The 21,186-nt window shown below is 35.9% G+C and overlaps 1 protein-coding gene across 28 annotated transcripts in view; it reads right to left on the bottom strand.

Moving 5' to 3' along the window:
* Positions 1 to 1,782: 1,782 nt before the first annotated feature.
* Positions 1,783 to 21,186, bottom strand: part of NEB (nebulin) — a 223,971-nt gene continuing 204,567 nt past the window's right edge. For 6 of the 28 annotated variants that reach the window (XM_058193019.1, XM_058192872.1, XM_058192858.1 and 3 more), the window contains 18 exons: positions 17,996 to 18,088; positions 17,469 to 17,561; positions 15,980 to 16,072; positions 13,301 to 13,393; positions 12,756 to 12,848; positions 12,239 to 12,331; positions 11,724 to 11,816; positions 11,211 to 11,303; positions 10,681 to 10,773; positions 10,182 to 10,274; positions 7,776 to 7,868; positions 7,378 to 7,470; positions 5,868 to 5,975; positions 5,300 to 5,489; positions 4,695 to 4,787; positions 4,332 to 4,481; positions 2,957 to 3,066; positions 1,783 to 2,478 (listed from right to left, as the gene is read on the bottom strand). In XM_058193019.1, the coding sequence (XP_058049002.1) occupies positions 2,305 to 2,478; positions 2,957 to 3,066; positions 4,332 to 4,481; positions 4,695 to 4,787; positions 5,300 to 5,489; positions 5,868 to 5,975; positions 7,378 to 7,470; positions 7,776 to 7,868; positions 10,182 to 10,274; positions 10,681 to 10,773; positions 11,211 to 11,303; positions 11,724 to 11,816; positions 12,239 to 12,331; positions 12,756 to 12,848; positions 13,301 to 13,393; positions 15,980 to 16,072; positions 17,469 to 17,561; positions 17,996 to 18,088 (1,941 nt within the window). In that variant the 3' untranslated portion in view covers positions 1,783 to 2,304. The remainder of the gene's footprint in view (positions 2,479 to 2,956; positions 3,067 to 4,331; positions 4,482 to 4,694; positions 4,788 to 5,299; positions 5,490 to 5,867; positions 5,976 to 7,377; positions 7,471 to 7,775; positions 7,869 to 10,181; positions 10,275 to 10,680; positions 10,774 to 11,210; positions 11,304 to 11,723; positions 11,817 to 12,238; positions 12,332 to 12,755; positions 12,849 to 13,300; positions 13,394 to 15,979; positions 16,073 to 17,468; positions 17,562 to 17,995; positions 18,089 to 21,186) is intronic. The other 22 variants (XM_058192934.1, XM_058193030.1, XM_058192812.1 and 19 more) reach the window with 21 other exon arrangements.

Below are 21,186 nucleotides of genomic sequence, written 5' to 3'. Positions count from 1 at the left end.
TACAAATGGAATACAGTCATTATGAAGTGTACTGTATTACCCTCAATGCTAAGTAAGGATCAAAAGCTTGACAATGAGAAGTAATTACAGAGGATAAAAATAAGGCATGTTGGTTGAAAAGAATTGAATATAGCAGCTGGTGGTATTCTGATGCTAGAAGAGGTGGTCTACCAGAGAGACTGGGAGAACTGCTGAACCACTTACCTTGGAGGAATGAGGCCAAGATTTGGGGAGAAAGCTAAAATTACTGTTCTCAGGATGCTGGTGGAAAGCAGGAAAATTTTACTATAATGAGTTGGACTTTGATTCTGAAAAACAACCCAAGAATTTCCAGTGAAGTAGATTGTAGATTTAGGAAGGAAGCCCCCATTGTTTAAAACGTTAGTGTGAAAAGTGTGACCATTCTTCCAGATTCCAACTTATAGTCAGTTTCTATCTTTGTTGCGGCCTGAAATCTTAATATATGTGGGTTCAGCAATCTCTTGTTCAGTTATGCAAAATGATCTCTTGGAAGTCTGCATCAGAGTTCAACCTCTCAGGATTCCCTCTTGTAGATTTCAAAGTGACCATTAATTAACCAAGAGATTGCTGAACTCAACATATGTTAAAAGGTTAAAACAATGGGTTTTTAACACATTACAATGGTTAATGGAGAAGTTATTTCTAATTGTCTCCTGTGTTGCCTGCATCTGGGTAACCAACATGTCTTCATCAACCCAGTTTTAATCCAGCATGTTTAGTTTTGCATCTGATGAAGGGAGATGCAGCTCCTAAAGCTTATAGTTTTTAATAAAATTGTGTAAATGGGGAAACATTCTTCCAGTCTCCTAAAATTGCACCCACTGTGTCAAGGTGCAGTGTCATTATTATACTGGTGATACCCAATTGAAATATGACCTCCTGAGCTAAACCCATGATACAAAGTCTTGTCATTGATAGAGATGCAACTTCCCTACAAAGTATCTCTCCAGCATTCTCTCTTCACAGGGAAGCACTGCTAATGGGCAGGTCTATCACTTGCAGTTCTTCCTGGACCCATAGCTACTGCTAGATGGGCAGATGGAAGGCTTGGTCAGCAGGGCTTTTACCCAGCTTTAGGTGATGCTCTAGCTGTGGCTATATCTAGAATGGAAGATCTCACAAGAGCAAAGTATCTCATGTGCATGGCTCATACATGTATTACTATCCTCTTGAAAGCTACAATAGGTGCAAACTGGAGTGGCCTCCAGACATTAGCTGTCAGAAATTGATTATACTTGTAAGCCAGGCCTTGCATTGGTTACTCACAGCTTCCAGCTGCAATTTAAAGCCTTATGAAGCCATATATGATTTGGACAACAGTATTTATTAGACAACTTCCAGCCAGAAATTTCCTGCTTGATATGTACATATGGATAATATTGTTGGTTCCCTACTTTTATGAAGTAAGGGAGGCTGAGGTCAGGAGGAAGTGTTGATGCATCTGTAATGGCTCATGTGCTATGGGACACCCCTTGGATATTAGACTTGCTCCCTATGTTAATGAATTTTCAGAAGATGTTAAAGGTGGGGCTGTTTTGGCAAGCTTCTGGAGATTGATGGGTGGACATATTCAGGTTCATGGGCTACATGTTAGCATCAAATAGTTTTGAGAATTAATTTGCATTTTGATATATTTTTTTAGTATTAATACTATTGATGTTTTATCACTACTGTGGATAATTTTATTGTACTCTTGTAGTGACACCAGCAAAAACTCTGAGAAGCAAATAAATACATAACATGAAGAAATAGAGCATATAATAGATTTGCGGAAACATGACATTTATTAGTCACTAATTTGAGAGGAAATTGACAGTACTGCGACGCAAGAACACGCAGATTAACAATGCATGCATCACATCAGTATTCACTAAGTAGGGCAGAAGAGAGGCTTTCCACTTTTAACTAGTTTAAGGTGTTGTGTACTAGAAACAGACATGGATACATTCCGCTGTGTTTAGACTATCGTGTGTGATCACTGCATCTCTTGAAAAACCACGTAAACCAATACAATTCAATGACTCATGAAAATAAACTGAATCGTGCAAATTCAGATAAATTAAAAGAGGGATGAAATACTGAATTTCAGGTACCCAAAACTCTCTTTTAAACACCTCGTCAAACTAGGATGGATAATGTTTCCTGAAAGTTTTAGATGCCAGACAATTCTTCACATGTATCAAGAGGGAGAAAATAAGGCATTTTTGGCAACCGTTATGAATTGTACTGAACTGATGTGGCATAAAGGGCCTTCTTATTGTCCATGTCAATGTGAGTCTCCGTTTAAACTGCTTCTACATAGTTGGCTGGAAGCATGCCTGTTTTGCCTGTTCTTTGCACAGTTCCATACATCCATCCTTCATCGACGGCTTGGACGTTGACAATTGCATCGCCATCTTTGAAAGAGACTTCATCAGCATCTGCTGCTGTGTAGTCATACATAGCACGATAAGTCTTCTATTGTGATCATATTAGGGAGAAAAATAATACCCAAATGTTACTAGCATAAACACAAGAGTACAGGGGACAATCAATTCAACACTTCTATGAAACTTTGAATATAAAGACCTCCCTCACAAACCCATTAATAATATACCTCAGTCCCTCAAGTGAATAAATATTCATCCCAAAGATGACCATCCATTCAGACATAAGAAGGTTCTATTTTTCTCCCAAGAAATGGCAACCCTTCCACACGGCAGGCAATCATAAAGTGTAATCTAACATAATCCAAGTTTCTTCCCCATTACAATTTGCCACCATGACCTTATATGGAAGCATGTAAGGAGCAAACCTTGATGTCATGAATCAGGTTCCATCATTCTGATGAGGTCATTGGCTTGTGGTGGACTCACCTGTACACAGGCTCAGAACTACCCTCTGCCTGCAGAAAACACCATTTTTATAGATACTTTTGTCAGATAGTTTTGCTTACCCCTGCAGTAGATGGATGAGAGGGGATGGAAGATACTGTAGTCTGTTGAGTTGCAACAGAAGATGATCTTTGTTGTGGCAGCTCTACAGTTTTGGCATGTTTGTAATCCACTAAGGAAGGAAATGAAGTTGAAATGTATCAGAAAAAGCAAAGCAAAAATAAAACACCCCAGTATGTTTTCAAAATACATAGTTAAATGGTGCATGAACACTGGGTATGTTTTTCAAATTTTGTTAGTGGTTGAGGCTATACATTAATATAGCACTGATGTATGTATTGTAAAAAAAATTGTAAAAGAATATCTGTCCACAGAGATGGTACTAACATTTTTTTTTCTTTTTGGCGTGCAAGTTTTGCTAGTTTTTAGTACTTTTTCCTGATTGGAAAGAATCACTCTGGTATTGTACATTAAATAAATTGTGGCAGTTACATGTTGCATTCCTAAGATGTTATCATGCTATAACCAACCCTTATGTAGGTATCAAAAATAATGTGTGGTTGTTATAGTAGCTAGTGTTGATACTACAACAGCCAACATACTGCATTATTCTTAGTCTTCCCATTCTGCTTTATCCATGCTGAATTGCTTTGAACAATGATGGTAATTTGTCAATAGTGGCAAAAATTGTAGTTTTCTTTTCAGTCCCATCTTTTCTATCATTTTTTTTAAACATGTAAAATAAATCTGAGATTTGGCACTAACAATTCTCTTCTGGCCTTTCTATCAAACTGCAGGGAAGCTGATTAAATTCTAAATGGATGGCTCATGAGGAGAGTAAGCAAATGGAAGCTAAAAGAAAAAAAAAAGAATTTATGATTTATGTTTTTGATGATTAGATAGGATAGAAGAGAATCATGAGGTAACTTTGACAGAGAAATTAAAATATAACTATTGTGAAAAAGATTGGAAGCCACTTCTTTATATTTTTCTTTATACTATTTTCTTCTTTCTATATTTCTTCTTTTTTTCCTTTCTGCACTTTTAGCCTTTTTTAAAATCTCCCTTTCTTCTTTTTTATTCTATTTTAGTTTCTATTAGTTTTTATTCGTTAAATTTTTCATACACATACAAATTATGCCACCAATTTCCCCTATAAGGTAACTCTGGGCAGTTTACAAGTTATAAAACAAGTAGAGGAATAATTAAAATATTCAAACATTAATCAATCAATCAGAATAGAGCTGGAAGGGACCTTGGAGGTCTTACAGTCCAACTTTCACAACACTTCACCACATTTCACAGGTTAAGATTTTAAAATTGTATTGAAACCAAAACCAAGAGTTGGCTAGAATAGAATTTCTTACTCCGTCAGCCACCTCCAGTAGTTTATGGCTTCCTCATATATATTTGATGGGAATTTATTTATGTTTTTACCTGTTGTAGTTGTAGGAAAGAAGCCTCCATTGCTGTAATATGACAAATGCTGATCAGCGGCCTCTGAATGCTCAGCTTTTTCATCCCCGCCGCTGAGACTGACAGCACTGGCAGAACGTGAATGCTCTCGACTACGTCGCTGGGCTTGCACTGGGAACCAGAGGTGAAGAAATAATAGTGAGGGGGAACATGTGGTTTCTTACTTAGCAGGAAAGTAAAATATGTTAAATTCCTAACAAAATAAAGCTGCATTTTGAGAGAGCTAAAACAATAAGCTGCCACCTTGTGTTTCATCCATAATGAAGCTCAAATATTCTTTTCTATTGGTACGATGCTCACAATTTCACAGACAGCACAACATACCTGCCAGCAAGTGTAAGCTTCTCGACTGAATGTTATCTTCTGCTGGGTCATAGTCAAAGACTGATCCAGGATTGGTTCGCCATACACGAAGGCCTGCAGAGATGTAGGATGAGAGTGGGATGTTGTTTTGTGTTATTGCAGTTTGACTTTGCAATCAAACAGTCCAGATGTAAGTAAAAGAATGCTTGTTGTTTTTCCAAGCCACATTTAGAAAACTAGTTTACTAGTTATGCTTGAAATGCGGCTTGCCTGAGAAACAACAAAGCTGTTGTTACCCTCTGAAAACATAACAGACTTAGATCATCTTAGGTCAGATGATATAAGATATTTTCCAAACAATTGAATCTGGAATAGACCATAAACTCAATAGTCCTCAATATAAACTCGCTGTTATGCAGAATAAAGTCTGCATGCCATGAAGAATGGATTTTACAAGCAGATTTGGTTTAGACATAGCTTAGTACAGGTAAACTCTCAAGATAAAACAACTTTTTTTAAAAAACGTATTCGGTAAAATTAATTCTCTGCCACATATCTTGACACAATGCATTATAATTCCGTATGCTTCATTTAGGAAAATCCATACAATATAAGATAAGATATACCTGTTAGGTTATTCAGTTCTTGATCCTGACCTATTCGTTTCTGCTCCATTTCTACAACTCTTCTCTGAATGCCCCTATAGTTAATGTCACTGAAGTCTTGCATATTCTTCTTTACACGTTCTGTTATGGGATCTGTGACAACAGGTGTGAAACTACCTTTGGTCTTTTCAAAGTCTTCATGGTATTTCACCTAGAATTTTTTTAAAAAAATCCAGATAGTTATATTTGAGATAGCTTATCTGGTAAGAGTTAGTAGTGGAATACAAAACTCATAATTTTCAGCCTCTAATAACTAAAAATTATTTCCCCAATAACTGCTTTTGATAAGGCGTCCATAGTATTTTTTGCTTGAAAGGCATCAGGTTGGGGAAAATTATCTTAAGTAAGTGCTTAATATCTGCTTACCCACTGAAATTATGAAAAAATTATACAGTAAGTTGTCCCAACTCCACAAGCTGTTTTTAGTTTCTGCTTTGGTTGCTACATTTGAATTATTGTATCTTAAAATATGTTACTGTTGATAGTTTACTTGGGCTATTTCTTGGCTTTCATAGAAAGCAGTACTCACTGTGGAAATGTGCCGCTGTGTCTCCCGAACACGCCTCATTTCAGGAGTATCCAAGACAAAAGGTGCTTTTCCTTGTACTTGCTTCCGGAAGCTATCTGAATAGAGGATCTGACAACATTAGAGAGTTTGAATTAATGCTACTAGTCATTAGTGAACAGATTTTTAAAAGATGCTTCATTTAGAAGTTGTAAGGAATCAAGAAATGCCAAACATGAAAACAAGCTTAAGGGCATATCAGAAACATTTATTCTTTATTAACTGTTGATCTTAAAAAATCATTGGGCATGTAATATTGTTTTTTTTTAAAAATCTATTTATATAATCTCTTAACCTACTCATCCTAAAGGGTTCTAAGGAGATAGCTTTCAAAACAATAGCAATAGAACACAGACAACTGTTTTGCATTGTCTCTGACTCTTCATGTGATTTTTCTACACGGCTGATAGAATGTTCTAAGACCTTCTGCTTATAAACGTGGTCTATTTCCATCATGGTGCAATACAACAGCCCGTCTTAATCCCAGGCACTCAACTCAACTTTATGTCATTCCAAGAAAAAGTGCCTGCTTTAGATTTTGGTTGCTCCGAAGGCAATGGTGCTCTATGATGATTTGGCAGCCCCCAAAAGCACTTGGTGCAAACTCCTTCCATGCAAACCTGAAGCACAAGTGATACACTCAAGGCACGGGTGGTCTCACTTGCTCCAAGGAAGAGAGACCCTATAGCAGATAGAAACCAACTCTGGGATTAGTACTCATAAGGCCCAAAAGGGGAGATCAGATCATGAAGACCAGGACTGGACTTCTGAGAATTGTAAAAGCCACAGAAAGCCAATGTTGGTGCTCGAAGTAGCTCCACCATCATCTCAATGGAGCTCAAATGCCTTTGTGCGGTTACATAAAAGACATGTGTACCTTGATGTCTACAATTGTGTTGACTTCCTTCCTTCCTTCTTTTTAGATCTTACGTTATATAAAATAGTTAGAAATATTTGTGAAGAACTGTTTCAAGGCACTCTGAGGAAATCTTAAAATTTACATTTAGATTAATGCAGGCTTTTTTTAAAAAACAAGTCTAAAATGCAAAGATCATTTTCATCCATGTAACATGAATAATATAAAAGTTATCTTTTTAAGAAAGTCAGGCTGGTTACTGAAGACAGTGGCAATTTAAAAATCCTTAAACCATGTTTAAGTAGAAATATGACACAATTAAAAACCAGATTATATGCTTAGATAATATATTAGCTTCTAAATGCCAACATAAAGCTATAACACTAATGCAATTATTAGTCTGGAAATATTTTGTACATTACAGAAATAATATATATATATATGTATGTATGTATGTTTTCTGAGGTTTTCGCAGGTGTTTGTATGTAGGTCTTTGGTTATTCAGGTTTTCTCCTGCGTAAAATTGATGTATGTATGTATGTATGTATATATATATAAGCGTAAACAGTAAGTATATATAAAGTATATAAAATATAAATTGGTTGTTCTTGAAAATACCGAGCTAATGTTTTCTTGATTGCGTTTGGCCCTCTCCATCTCTGGAGTGATCGAAGTTGGGGTTCCTTTTCCCAGGCTCTCTTTGTATAAAACCTACACAGCATACAATAAAGTGTTCAAAAATCAAAGATTAGATGCTTGTTTGTGAACAATTTTGTTAAATTGGATTACTATGAAGTAAGAATGCAATCACTACATGGGTAGACACATAACCCAGGAAACAAAATGGTTAAAAAGTTACAGGATGAAATAAAAACAACAAGAAGAACAAAAATGTCAATAAAAGGAGTGTTGTGTTTAAAAAATATAAAATGAATAGGATTGAGCTATATTAGATGCAGGATAAGATCGATCAAATTTGTTATTTTAAGTTACTTCTTTTTTTTTTTTTCCAATACCAAGCTAATGTTTTCTTGATTGCGTTTGGCTCTTTCCATCTCAGGAGTAACTGGTGTTGGGGTTGCTTGCCCCAAATTTTCTTTGTAGAGAACCTGAAGATTGTAAAAGTATCCAAAAATCACACAATCATCAAAAAGTCACCAAAAATATCACAAAAATATAATTCAAATAAAATATCTAGCTTTTATTTCTTTTGCAAAAAAAACAACCAAAAGTGGTTGAAGGCTTTTTCTGAAAAGAATACAAATAAAAATATAAAAATAATGATAAAAACTTCATGAAGGTAAACTTGATAAAAATGAAATGTCATTTGAGATATGGTTATTTTTTTCTCTATTTCACACAAGTTAGGAAAACATATACTTCACTGATCACAGCTACATGGTTTTAGATTCTTATGAAATCAAAGACATTTAATAAAACTGCAATATGAACGCAAGACAAAGAGGTGCTTGAATCAAACCTCACTTAGTTGTTAGAGGGATCTCTGCAATTTATGGAAAAATATTCTTTGAGAAAACACAAAGAGAAATCGTAGTATATATTTTGAAATCGTAGAAATTAATAAAGGCAACATTCAAGTAGCAGCATTTAGAAGGAAAAATTAAGAAGGTGAGATGATTAATGCAGAAAATATTATTTTAAAGATAAGGATTCTATCCAGTTAGCAAGATCCATTACATTGTGCAATGGTTCTTTTCAATGAAGTCTTTATGGTTAAAATAATGGTCCAATATTAGTTATCTTACTAACAAAATAATAATCAAATAACTTCTGTTTCCTATCAATTGCTTGCTCGGTGAAAACCATGCAACAGGAAGTTACCTTGAGATGTTTTTCTCATAGGGAATGGACTAAAGGCATAGTGTATAGTTCTCCATACCATCTCACATAAATCTTTTCATTCTCATTCCTGTACATATTTCTGATCACATCTTACTCCTACTGATATTAAGGTTCTATGGAATCCTTGGTGCTCTGTGAGCTTGGATATCTTGCTTGCAGATGCCTCATCAGCTAACTTCATCAGTGCTAGTTTGCTCTCTGTTTACATACAGTAGCTTGTCCTGCCAGTATATTACCAAACAAAAAAACATACCCTCACCAATAGTGGCAGGGCAAGCTACGGTATATAAACTGAGAACACACACCACACTCACTAGCACTGATGATGTTACCTAGTTGGGTAATGAAACATCAGCAAACAAACAGCCAAGCTCAGAAACCACCAAGGACTCTACATTATAATCTTGATCTACATAGATTCTCTTCTATTGATACATTAAGGTTCTATTTTTTTTTTGATTGGATATGATATAATTTCTCTGCAAACCTCACTACACCATGCTAAAAAAAATTCAAGAGCATGAGCAATAACCCTGCTAAAGGAGAATACTGTGAGAATCAAGAATAACATGTGGAGTTACTTCTGAATGGTTTCCTCTATTCTTCTATATATACAGAAACCTTCTGTCTTCATCTGTAGACAGAAACCTGCCAGACTAAAGCAAGTATTTGCATAACTACAGATATACTCTAAGAAAAACTAGGGAGGAGACATTTTAACCCTCTTCCTGCTGAGCAAACTTTCCAAGCTGTGCTACCTCTTTGCCCTCAGGAAAGCTGCCCCTCCATCCTGGAATTCAGACTACTTCCAGTCACAATTATAATTTTTACAGAACAATGCACTGATAGTCTAAGTCAGGGGTCTCCAACCTTGGTCCCGTTAAGACTTGTGGACTTCAACTCCCAGAGTTCCTCAGCCAGCTTTGCTGGCTGAGGAACTCTGGGAGTTGAAGTCCACATGTCTTAACGGGACCAAGGTTGGAGACCCCTGGTCTAAGTTATTTCAGAATCATTTTTCCTAAATCTTGTTATCAACAAGATCTCATTCCCGCATTTCATTACATCAGTTCCAGAACAAAACTCTGATTAGGTTGTGTTTTCTCTGCTGTGCAGTTTTATATAATCAGCAGCTGAGGTGCATATACGTAGAAAGGTTAACCATGTGTTTGTATGACTCAGCCTTTCATAATCCCCAAAAGGGATAGTTTATATTTTAAGGTTAGGTCCTTGTTCATGAATTATTCTGCCTCTTACAAAACAGTTATTTGCATAAACCTCTTCTCAAGAACAAGTTATTTGGACCAGAAATCATAGCATGTAGTAATATCTGGATAGAGTCCTATTGCCATGGTTGCTAGATTGTGAAAATTCTTCAAAACCTGATGGTTGAATATTAATATTAATATTAATATCAGAGGTATCTTATGAGTAGAAGGTAAGTGATCAATACATCAGTATTTTATTTCAAGGATATTTTTAGATACAAAAGGCAAAATTTCTGAAGTTTTGTTAGCAGGTTATATTTTATTATATCAAAAATATTTTTGTTTTTAAAGTACCGAGCTAATGAACTCTTGATTGCGCTTCGCTCTCTCCATGTCAGGAGTGATAGGTATCGGAGTACCTTTCCCCAAACCCTCTTTGTACAAAACCTACAAGGTAAAAAACGGGTGTCCAGTAACCATAGAATAGCAACAACCAAAATGTTATTTCAAGAGTTTACAATGTTAATGCCAGGAGCACACCAGCTTTCAGTACAGAAACTGCTGATTTTGTGTCAGAACAGAGACCTTCAGTCAATAACCAAATAGAAAACAATCTAGTAAGATAAGGAAGCTGATAGACAGCACACGTCAATCAAACACTCTGCTGAAGAAAGTAGTAACTCAGGTCTTTCTGGGAATATGTTAAAGTTAAGTTGCAGAAAGAGTTCAAAAGGTAAATGGTTTAGGCCAAGAGGCAGAAATGGGAGCTATAGTTCAGTTAGGAAACACAAAGCTCTAACACATTTAATATTATTTTAAACCATTCATTCCTTTGCCTCTTTCTTTTAAATACCGAGCTAATATGTTCTTGATTGCGTTTGACTCTCTCCATCTCTGGAGTGACAGGGGTAGGAATTCCTTTTCCTATGTCCTCTTTGTACAACACCTATAGGATATAAAAAAGGTAATCTAGTAATTACAAAACAGCAACGTTCATCAAAAGATGTTAATGACTTATGGTGTTAATACTTCGATCACACCAACTTCCAGGGAAGCTTGCTAGCTGTTGATTTCAGGGTCATCTGGAACAGAGACCTTTAATCAACACCCACACAAAAAACTGTTCTAGTAGGATAAGAAAGATAGAAAAGCTGAAAGGAAAGTGAAAACACTGGTTTTGCTGAAAAATAAACGTAATTAATCAATTCTTAGTAATAGTAACAGTAGTAGCAGTAGTAGAAGACTTAGGTTGAAGAAGGAATTCTAAAGGTCAGAATCTTGTTTTAAGGGTAAAATTGAGACTCCAACAGTTAGAAAGCACAGATCATTCACACAACAACTTATTTTCAAAATATTAGGTATAATTTCTCTTCTTTTGAATACCGAGCTAATGTGTTCTTGATTGCGTTTGATTCTCTCTATCTCAGGAGTGACAGGTATAGGGGTACCTTTTCCCAGTCCCTCTTTGTATAAGACCTGAAGGATACAAAACAGTATCCAGCAATTATGAAACAGCAAAGATCAGGAAACATATTAATAGGCAGCGTGGTTAATACTTCTATTGCACCAGCTTCCAGTGAAGCCAGCTGGCTGTTGATTTCAGGGTCATCTGAAGCAGAGAACTTGAATCAACACCCATAAGAGGAGAAAGAAAAACTGATAGGATAAGAAAGATGAAAACGCAAAAACAAAAGGGGAGGAAATTCCGTGTTTGTTAAAAAGAAAAGAAAAGAAGTGAGCAAATCTTAGTAGCATAAGTAGACCTGGTTGGGAGAAGAAATTTCAAAGATAGGAGGCTTGTAATAGGCAAAAAGGCATTATTGATAGTTAGATCATTAACACATCAATCTACAGTATTTCAAAGAAATCCGGTTAATGTTCTCTTTTTCTGAATACCGAGCTAATGTGTTCTTGATTGCGTTTAACTCTCTCCATCTCTGGAGTGACAGGTGTAGGGGTTCCTTTCCCTACATCTTCTTTGTATGCAACCTATAGAATACAAAAAAAGAAGGTACCCAATAATTACAAAACAGCAATGTCCTTGAAAAATATTAATCGTTTATGGTGTTAATACTTGGATCATGCCAGCTTCCAATGAAGCTAGCTGGCTGTTGATTTCATTGTCATCTGGAATGGAACAGAGACCTGTAATCAACACCCACAAGAGAAAATAATCCGGTAGCATAAGAAAGACGGAAAAGCTTTAAAAATGTGATATTTATCTATGTTTTGAAAAGCAGTGAGTCAAGTCTTAGTAGGAATAGTAAATGTAGCTTGAAGAAAAGATTCCAAGGGTGGGGAAGGGTTGTTGTAAGGGGTGAATTGGCAGTATTGATAGTTAGAAAGCAAGGTCATTAACACATCAACTTATTTCAAAGAATTCAGGTCAATTTTTTTCTTCTTTTGAATACCGAGCTAATGTATTCTTGATTGCATTTAACTCTTTCCATCTCGGGAGTGATGGGTACAGAAGTTCCTTTCCCTATGTCCTCTTTGTACAAAACCTATAGGATATAAAAAGGTAATCTGGTAATTACAAAACAGTAATGTTCATCAAAAGTTGTTAATAGCTTTTGGTGTTAATACTTGGATCACACCAACTTCCAGGGAAGATAGCTGGCTGTTGATTTCCCTCTGTTAGTTGGAGCAGAGATTTTTTTAAATCAACAACCATGGAGGAAAATTATGTAATTGGATAAGAAAGGCAGAAAGGGGTAGGTAGGTGGAGAGGATTCTAAGTGTACTGAACATTAAAAATTGTGAGTCAACTCTTAGTAGTACACCTAAGCTGAAGAAAGAATTCCAAGGAAAGGAGGCATTTTCTGGGAGCTGAATCGGCACTACTGATCGTTAGAAAGGGAAGTCATTAACACATCAACTCATTTCAAAGAATTCAAAGAATTCTTTTTTTCTTCTTTTTTCAAATACCGAGCTAATGTGTTCTTGATTGCGTTTGACTCTCTCCATCTCTGGAGTGACAGAAGTTGGGGTTGCTTTCCCTACATTCTCTTTGTACAACACCTGTGGGATAGAAGAGCAGCCAAGTAAGCCAGCAATAATTAAAATGGAAGGATTTTGTTACTGATGCTTTTACAAAGAAGTTGACCGAGAAGAGGACATCCAGTTGGATGAGGGCATTGTAAGAAATTTTCTTTTCAAAAAGCAGGAACTAGTATTCTTTACATACAGAGTCATCCTTTGAAGGTGCATTTTGGATCTTTGTAAAATATTCAAAGAAGATTGAACATACCAGTGATAGAAAAACAGAATATTATATTTTGGCAATAATTTGGAGGCAAGGTATTGAATAGCAGGAAAGGTTTAAAAGTTTCCAAAATGATGCTCATCGAACAACAAAGATCAAAGTTTCATAGAAAGCACAGTGAAAACATTAGCAAGATGGAACTGGGATTGGGAAAAAACTATTTTTTTTAAAAAAAGAGAGAATTAAAATGCCAGTTTCCTAGAAGTACCGAGCTAATGATTTCTTGGTTGTGTTTGACTCTCTCCATCTCAGGAGTGACAGGAGTCGGGGTGCCTGTCCCTAGGTTTTCTTTGTATAGGACCTGCATGGTAAAAGAAGGTGGGACAAAAGAAAAATAAGAATGAAAAACAGCAGTCACTTCAAATATGCCAAGAGTGTTGGTCTTCAATCTCCTGGGAATGAGTCTGAGGCTTTCAAAGTTATGAGAACTTTTCCAAGTCCTATTTCCACAATATTCTTTCTGTGGTTTCTTGCTTTTGTCTACCCTGCCAGCAAATCCCCTGCCAATATCACAATGTTAAATACACTAGGAGTGTTTAAATCATCCAAGATTATAAGAAGATGTAAGAATTTGGCTTTTTAGCAATAGCAATAGCACTTCGATTTATATACCGCTTCATAGTGCTTTGCAGCCCCCTCTAAGTGGTTTACAGAGTCAGCCTATTGCCCCCAACAAGCTGGTCCTCATTCTACTAACCTTGGAAGGATGGAAGGCTGAGTCAACCTTGAGCCTGTCAGGATTAAACTGCTGACAGTTGGCAGAATTAGCTTACAATACTGCATTCTAACCACTGCATCAGCACAGCTCTTATGTTTTGATTAAGTCAATAGTATTTTAAGGTACCTACTGGGTGGATCACGGCCATGCAACTAACAAACCTTTTAAAGATTATGAAGGAATGGATATTAAATATTAAAATATTTAAATAGATTTTATGTATGGGATTCATACAGATGCTTCAAAATTTTATTATCCCTTTAGGTTTTTCTCTATGCAGTAATTTTTATTTTTAACTATACATGGCACATTACAGCATAGTTTGTGGCTGGGAGTCACTCACTCATCTATCCTATATTTTTTTTGGAGGCTCTGCACTGTGATGTGTTCAGAAAGGTCAAAACACACAAGATGGTAACCATGATGGCATGATCCAAGCCCTTCCCTTTTTGTATATGTATATATACAATGTAAAGAGGTGAGGCTTCAGTCATGATGCTGCAGCCATTATCTTGACTGTTTTGATATTTCCACCACAATCACCACCGTCACCCCTCCCTGGATGAACATGCTCTAAGACAGAAAAGATTGGTCCAAGACGTTGGAAACTGTTAAGATTTTGGAATTCAGAATGCTGTCTTGTAAAATGGCCTGATAATGCTCCCAAATGCCAAAACTGTCATATCAGTAATATTACCCAAGAGGTTTTTCCGTGAGATCTTTTATATTAGAGTCGCTTTTCAGACTGTGCATATAAATTTAATAAATGAATGAATAAATAGTTTTAAAACTAATTTGGCTGGGGAAGGGCTTTGTTTTAGAGAGTAAGCAATGCTGCAACTGTAGAACTGTGGTGTAAAGATTACCCATTCAATATTTTGGAAACCTCAAACTATATACCATGTTGGTTAAATCAAGGCTTCTTTTTGCTATGCTAAAATAATACAATAGTCTCCAACAGAACTGAGCAAAGAAACCACTGCAAAAGATATCATAAGGTTACTGGTTTGGCAGAAATAGGACGTACGCCGATCTTAAAGTGATGGAAGAGAGATTCAGCTAGGAATCATTGTAAAAACTGATTCCAATATTTTATTTTGAGTATGCCCATATTGTTTGCATTTTTTTTTTTCATTTCTAAACTTCATCTGAAAAAATACTACACACCCTCTTCCATCCAACTGGAGATTTAAACCATATTCTTTTTACAATTTAAGTTACGCTAAATAAATAATTTTTAAAAAGAATCACGGGAGTTAAAAAAGAAAAGCACAGTCAGGATTGTATTCCAGATGGTTAACAATATTCCAGGGACAGCAAAAAAAAGTTAACAATATTCCAGACTATTAGAATACAAAATAGTGAACAAAATAAATTCATTGGAAAATTAACTATATTGATAGATTCAATATTATTTTGATCAGTGAATTATATATAGCAGCTAATCAAGATTCAAATGATAATTTGAATGAGGTCAAAAGGGAACTTTGTGTTATTTGAAATACAAAGCTGAATTTTTACTGAACACCTTTAGCTGAACTACAATTTGAAAAGATATAGCATAATTTGGCCCATGATTCTTTAAGACTATTCCTGAAAACCTGGCTGACACTGTCACAAAACCATAAATATAAAGTGCATACACAAAAGTTCTTTTTCCAAAAGGCAACTGGACTTTCTTGAATTTTTTCCCTCTTAAAAACATTTAACTTTTTATCCAAGAAGCTTCTTCAGGTAAGTAATGAAATTTCATCCAATGAAATAAACTTTACATTGGATCCAAAGTTCCATTGTAAGCCCCATTTATTATAAGAAGATTCAGTAGACTTCAGCTTTGCTTTTTCAATAAAAATCCACCAAATTAATTTTATTTAATTTTGGCTGGATTGTAGCCTAAGTTTACAGATCCAAAATTTTGTTGTTATTTTGATCTACTTCCCACACTTTTCACAGTAACTATCAATATGAGTTGGGAATACATATACCATCATTAAAGAAATAAAAATCAAATAAGGAAAAAAAATCAGTAATTGAATGATTCAATTACTAAAACAAGGAATTTTTTTTCAAAAAATGAGTATTTTGTTACTCAGAATGAGTAGTATCAAGGTTTGCAATAATTACTTCCATTTTAATAAAGTTAAAGGGCATTTTTAACTACAAAAATACCGAGCTATAGATTTCTTGATTGCGTCTGACTCTCTCCAACTCTGGAGTAATTGTTGTTGGAGTTCCAGACCCTAAATTCTCTTTGTATAATACCTGTGTTAAGAAGAAATATTTACGAGAAAAAAAAAAATCAGCACAGAAAAGCAATTCGGTGCAATTTTATGAAATAGGTTCGTGAGGTCTACAGAAATTTGAAAATCCTCTTAAAAATAAACCCTATCTTAAATCATGATATCATATCTTTAAGATCATCATAAATCCTATCTTAAATCATGATATCGTATCTTTAAGATCATCATATCTTAAAATGATTTCCTAACTGCTAAATTGGATATGAAAGCCCATCCAAGATTATAACTTAATTGCATTCAAATAATTTGACGTGGCTATAATCTTAGGAATACTTTAAACCCTCTGTAGTTTCTTTTCATTCTCTCTTATGAAGGACACAAGAAGAAGAAAACACCCAATCAGAACTCATTTTGGGTTGATCAGACTATGTCTTCTCTGATCTTGGAATATGAGGACCTCTTCTTGGAGGTGAGTCGTATAGGCAATAACCCCCATCGCCAAACACACAGACACTTTTATTTGCCTACATCCTTGACAGCTTAAATATATTTGGAACGGAATTCTCTTGCTTGCCAAGTTCAAGGATTCACATGTTTTTATGAATAAGGGACAAAAAGGTAGCCTTCTTAGAATCTGTAGCTTGGTCTTGATTCTTCAGCCTCATGTTCTCCGGTCAAATAAAGGAAAGCTATGAACAACTACTCCATGGAGTACTACATGGAGATGGAGTGGTTGTTACTACAAAAGTGACAACTATGCTATTCCTTCTCTGGAGTGAGACAGGATTAAAGGAGGATTTGGAAGTGACAGGATAGATAAAAAAAATACTGGAATCCAGTGGAATAATTATCCCAGTGGAATTTAATTGCAGTAAGGGATCCATTGGCATATGTTTGCATTTAAATATGTGCATGTACATATGGACTTTTGTACCTGAGTTTGGAACTTGGAAGACTATAATTATGCTGTTGTTTTCATGTCCAAAATCACAAATTACCTCAAAGCTTCATTAACAAAAATAAAGATTAGCAATAAAAGAACATTTTACAAGAGTTGTTGAGGCTCATTAGTTAGGATCAAAGTGTTATTCTAACTTTGCATTGCACTAACACATGGATGCCAAAAGCTATTAGAAAGATTTCCTGTTATAAGGGCTGAATATATTTGTTTAAGGCAAATCATATTGTTTTATTTGAGGAGGGGAAGGAAGATAGGAAAGGAGTATGGTGAAAAGAAGAAGTTAAAAATCACTGCAAAACAAAAATAATTAGTGCTTTAATTGTCTGCATCTCATGATGGGATTAAAATGAAGAGGAAGAAATTGTCAAAATCTCATGGAGGGTTTAAAATTAAAAGGAAAGTTAGCACAAGATCATGGCAGTTAAAATTATGTATTGATAAATATTTTGAGCTATACCGAGCTAATGTTCTCCTGATTACGTCTGACCCGCTCCATTTCTGGCGTAACAGGAGTTGCCATTCCTGTGCCCACCTGTTCTTTGTAAGACACCTGTGAGGGTACAATAAAGTATCCACAAAAAACCCCAACAAAGAAGTGCAATAACCAGAACTGAATTTCAACTGGTAGTAGGTAGCAACAGTGCATGGTTAAATCCTACGGTTGGACTAGTACCACAAAAAGAAAAGGCTAAAAGAAATAGAATATTATTCATTAAATAGGTGAACGTCATCGCAGGTTAAGAAAAGCAAATGGAAGGGAAACACTGTTAATTTTATGGGAGCAAATTGTTTTATTATATTTGGTTTTATTTTTTTAAATTTTATTTTATGATGCATAAAGTTTTTCATTAGTTAAAAGTTAGGAAGGGAGATGAGTCACAAAAATCGGAGATAGTAGAAAATAGAGTAGGATAGTTAGAGATTATTTTTTTAAAACGAAAAATTATGAGTTGTTAAAATAGATTTGATTTTATTGAGAAATACCGAGCTAATGTGTTCTTGATTGCGTCTGACTCTCTCTATTTCTGGAGTACTTGATATTGCAGTTCCTTGCCCTGCATTCTCTTTGTACATTACCTGCAGAATACAAATACCCACCAACATGAGAAATCGGATAACTGCTAGGAAAACATCAGGGCGCAATGCCAATGTTGATTAACACACTTATTTCATATATAAATGTACACACACCCATACACCCAGTTGCACTGTAAGAAATGTTTGCACTGTCTTTTGAAAACACCTCATGTTGTTTCAGAAAGGAATGATATAAATGGAAATACTGTAGTTTTTAGTACAGGTGGTCCAGTTTGGTGTAGTGTTTAAGACACCCATTTAGAAACTGTAGTAGATGACCAGGTGGAACCCAAAGGCGGAATCACAAGCATCATTAGTTTGGAATCGCTGTGCTCCCACACGAGACCTAAGTCCAACCACTTGTGAATTCCACTGACTCTTATTTAGTGCCAATTTGCCTTCACCATTAGATCAGATTCTTCTGTTTAGGTAATAACATTGAAGTGCTTTGAACTAAACTCCTGTTCCTGGAAACTTGCGCCTGACAGAAACTGGGAGACTGTGAATTCTAGTCATGCATTAGGTACAAAGCTAGCAGGACTTTGGACCAATCACTTTGTCTCAGTCCTAGAAAGGAGATAATGGCAAACCACATCCAAAATCTTGCCAAGAAAACTGCAAGGATTAGTCCAAGCAGTCTCCAAAAATTGAACATGACTAAATGGGAAAAAAAGGTTCTTGATTAGTGATTGTCTTGTTTAGTGGCTGGTCATAGTTACGACTGTGATAAAAATATAACCTTACGACCAGTCCTCACATTTACAATCTTTGCAGGTCTGTAAAGTCAAGGAAAGCTGAAATAAAATAGTAAAATCATGTTTCACTTAGTGACAGCTTTGCTTAACACACGGTCCCAGTTGTAGTTGCTAAATGAGAACGATCTGTATTCCATTGAAAATTTTGTTTAAAATTCTTTCATGGGTCTCCAGCTGGGGTGAAGGGATCACAAAAGCCTGGAACTATAAAACTCCCTTTAACTTTTTCTTTATTTGAGAAACCCATATTTGGAAAGTTTCTTTTGAATCAGATTTGAATTACCTGAATTAATAAGAACTCTGTTTCAACTTTAAAAACATCATTTAACATAATATCAGGCCATGTTTTAAAAAAAGAAGTACGTATGTTCAAGATTTAAACATAATATCAAATTGGTCTCACACATTTTTACTTCCTTAAAAAAATGAAAACAAAAAAAGAGAGATAAAAGAACACCAGATTCTTCCATAAAAAAAATTAAGTCCTGCATTTCACTCCTTTAAAAAGATACTTATTTCCTCCCATAGAAAAATTATAATTAGAATCAAGTATTCAGTCAGTTGAGAAAATCCAATAACAAATAACGTAAACCTGAAGTTAGCACATGAAATATGTAATGCACAGGGCTGGTGGAACCAGATTTCGCAAAAACATATTTTAAAACTAATTTATTGGTAAAAAGCTTAGTCCAATGGATGGGGAAGGGGGTGGGCGGACAAAAAATTCAAAATGCTGGCTGTGATCATACAACTGGAATCCATTAGAGTTGAGTGATACAATAAATTTAAATTAATCCTTGGTAAGGACCTGATAGGTGAGAAAAATGCCAAATTCAGCCTAAACAACTGGCTGACTGTACAACCAACTGTAATAATAACAATAATTTTAAAAAACCGAAGTGTGCGCCATGTATCTAGACTTTTCTGACCCCTCCACTGCAAAGCAGATAGTATAGAAAACAAGAAAGGAGAAGACAATACATGTGGGTGAAATTTCATGGTTCTTCAGCAATGTTACATTGTTACTAACTAAACAGCCCTCAAATGAAGGAAGCTTCATGGTCAGCCATAACTGCCTTATTTTCCAGGCAAATCTGTGGCACCATATTGCACTGATTATTAAACTGCATCAATATTTCAAATAACCACCCTAATGGCTTATACTAGGAGTCCCCAACCCCTGGGCTGCAACCTGCTACTGGGCCATGGCCTATTCACATCTGGGGCACGTGAGTGGCAGGCATGTGTGCTGCCCTGCCACTCATGTGAGTCGAGCTGCATGCAGCCCGGATCCCCTCTCCTTCCCCCAGCCAAGTTGCCAAGCCGCTAAGATTGGGGACCGCTGGTTCAATACTACCCAATGTGTATCCAATTAAGATTTGATTGAATATGTACCATTAAGTTGTTTTCCAACTCCTTGTGACCATGTAAATAGATTTTTCTCCATGTAATTTGATTTGATTACCTGACAGAATAAGCTAGAAAAATAAGTTCCGTAAAGGGTGGTGAATTTTTTAGAATTTCTAACTCTCAAATCTTTAATCCCTAACTTCAAATTTCAAGAGGTACATTGCAAAAGCTAATTTGAAGCCTGGAATCCGATCACCACAAACAAATAAATAAGCAAGCTAAATTGCATACTATATTTTTTGGCGTATAAGACACTCCGGACTATAAGACGCACCTACCATTTTTGGTGAGGAAAACAAGAAAAAGAAATCCGCCTCTGCCTCCCAGCAATTTTGCCTTGTTGCAGCAAACAGCAAACAGCAAACAGCAAACAGCCTGCCTTACTTTCATTTTCGTTTTCAGCATAGCTTGATTAGCACAAGAAAAAAAATCTGCTCCCAGCAATTTACCTTCTTGCAGCAAGCAGCAAAGGCCTGCGTAGTAATAGGCAATGGCAATCCCTGCAGCCTGAAACAGCTGAGAGGCCGATCCAGCAACTTGTGCTAATTAGGCTGTGCTGAAGCTGAAATGGGCTGTTTCTTCTGGCTGCTTGCTGCAAGGAGGTAACCTGCTGGGAGGCAGAGGCCAAAGGGTGGGGGCCAGTGGGTGGGCGGGGCTACATTCGGTGTATAAGACACACCTAAATTTTCACCCCCTTTTGGGGTGGGAAGGTGCGTCTTATACTCCAAAAAATATGGTACTTCACAAGCTAAGAAAACAGATATGAATAAACATTGATGTAATTGTATTAGGATTGTTATCCCGTTATCTCTAAGTATATCCAGAAACCTGTCAAACATACTGACTAAACATCCTTGCTCATAGGCAGTCAAAGCCACTTGTCTTAGGCAAATGGCAAGTTTTAGAGTAGCTTTATAGAAAGCACTTCATCAA

The sequence above is a fragment of the Ahaetulla prasina genome, chromosome 1, assembly GCF_028640845.1.
Source record: "Ahaetulla prasina isolate Xishuangbanna chromosome 1, ASM2864084v1, whole genome shotgun sequence".
In the NCBI taxonomy this organism is placed as follows: Eukaryota; Metazoa; Chordata; class Lepidosauria; order Squamata; family Colubridae; genus Ahaetulla; species Ahaetulla prasina.
Note: the sequence above shows the minus strand (reverse complement) of the source record. Positions and strands in the feature narration are given on the sequence as shown.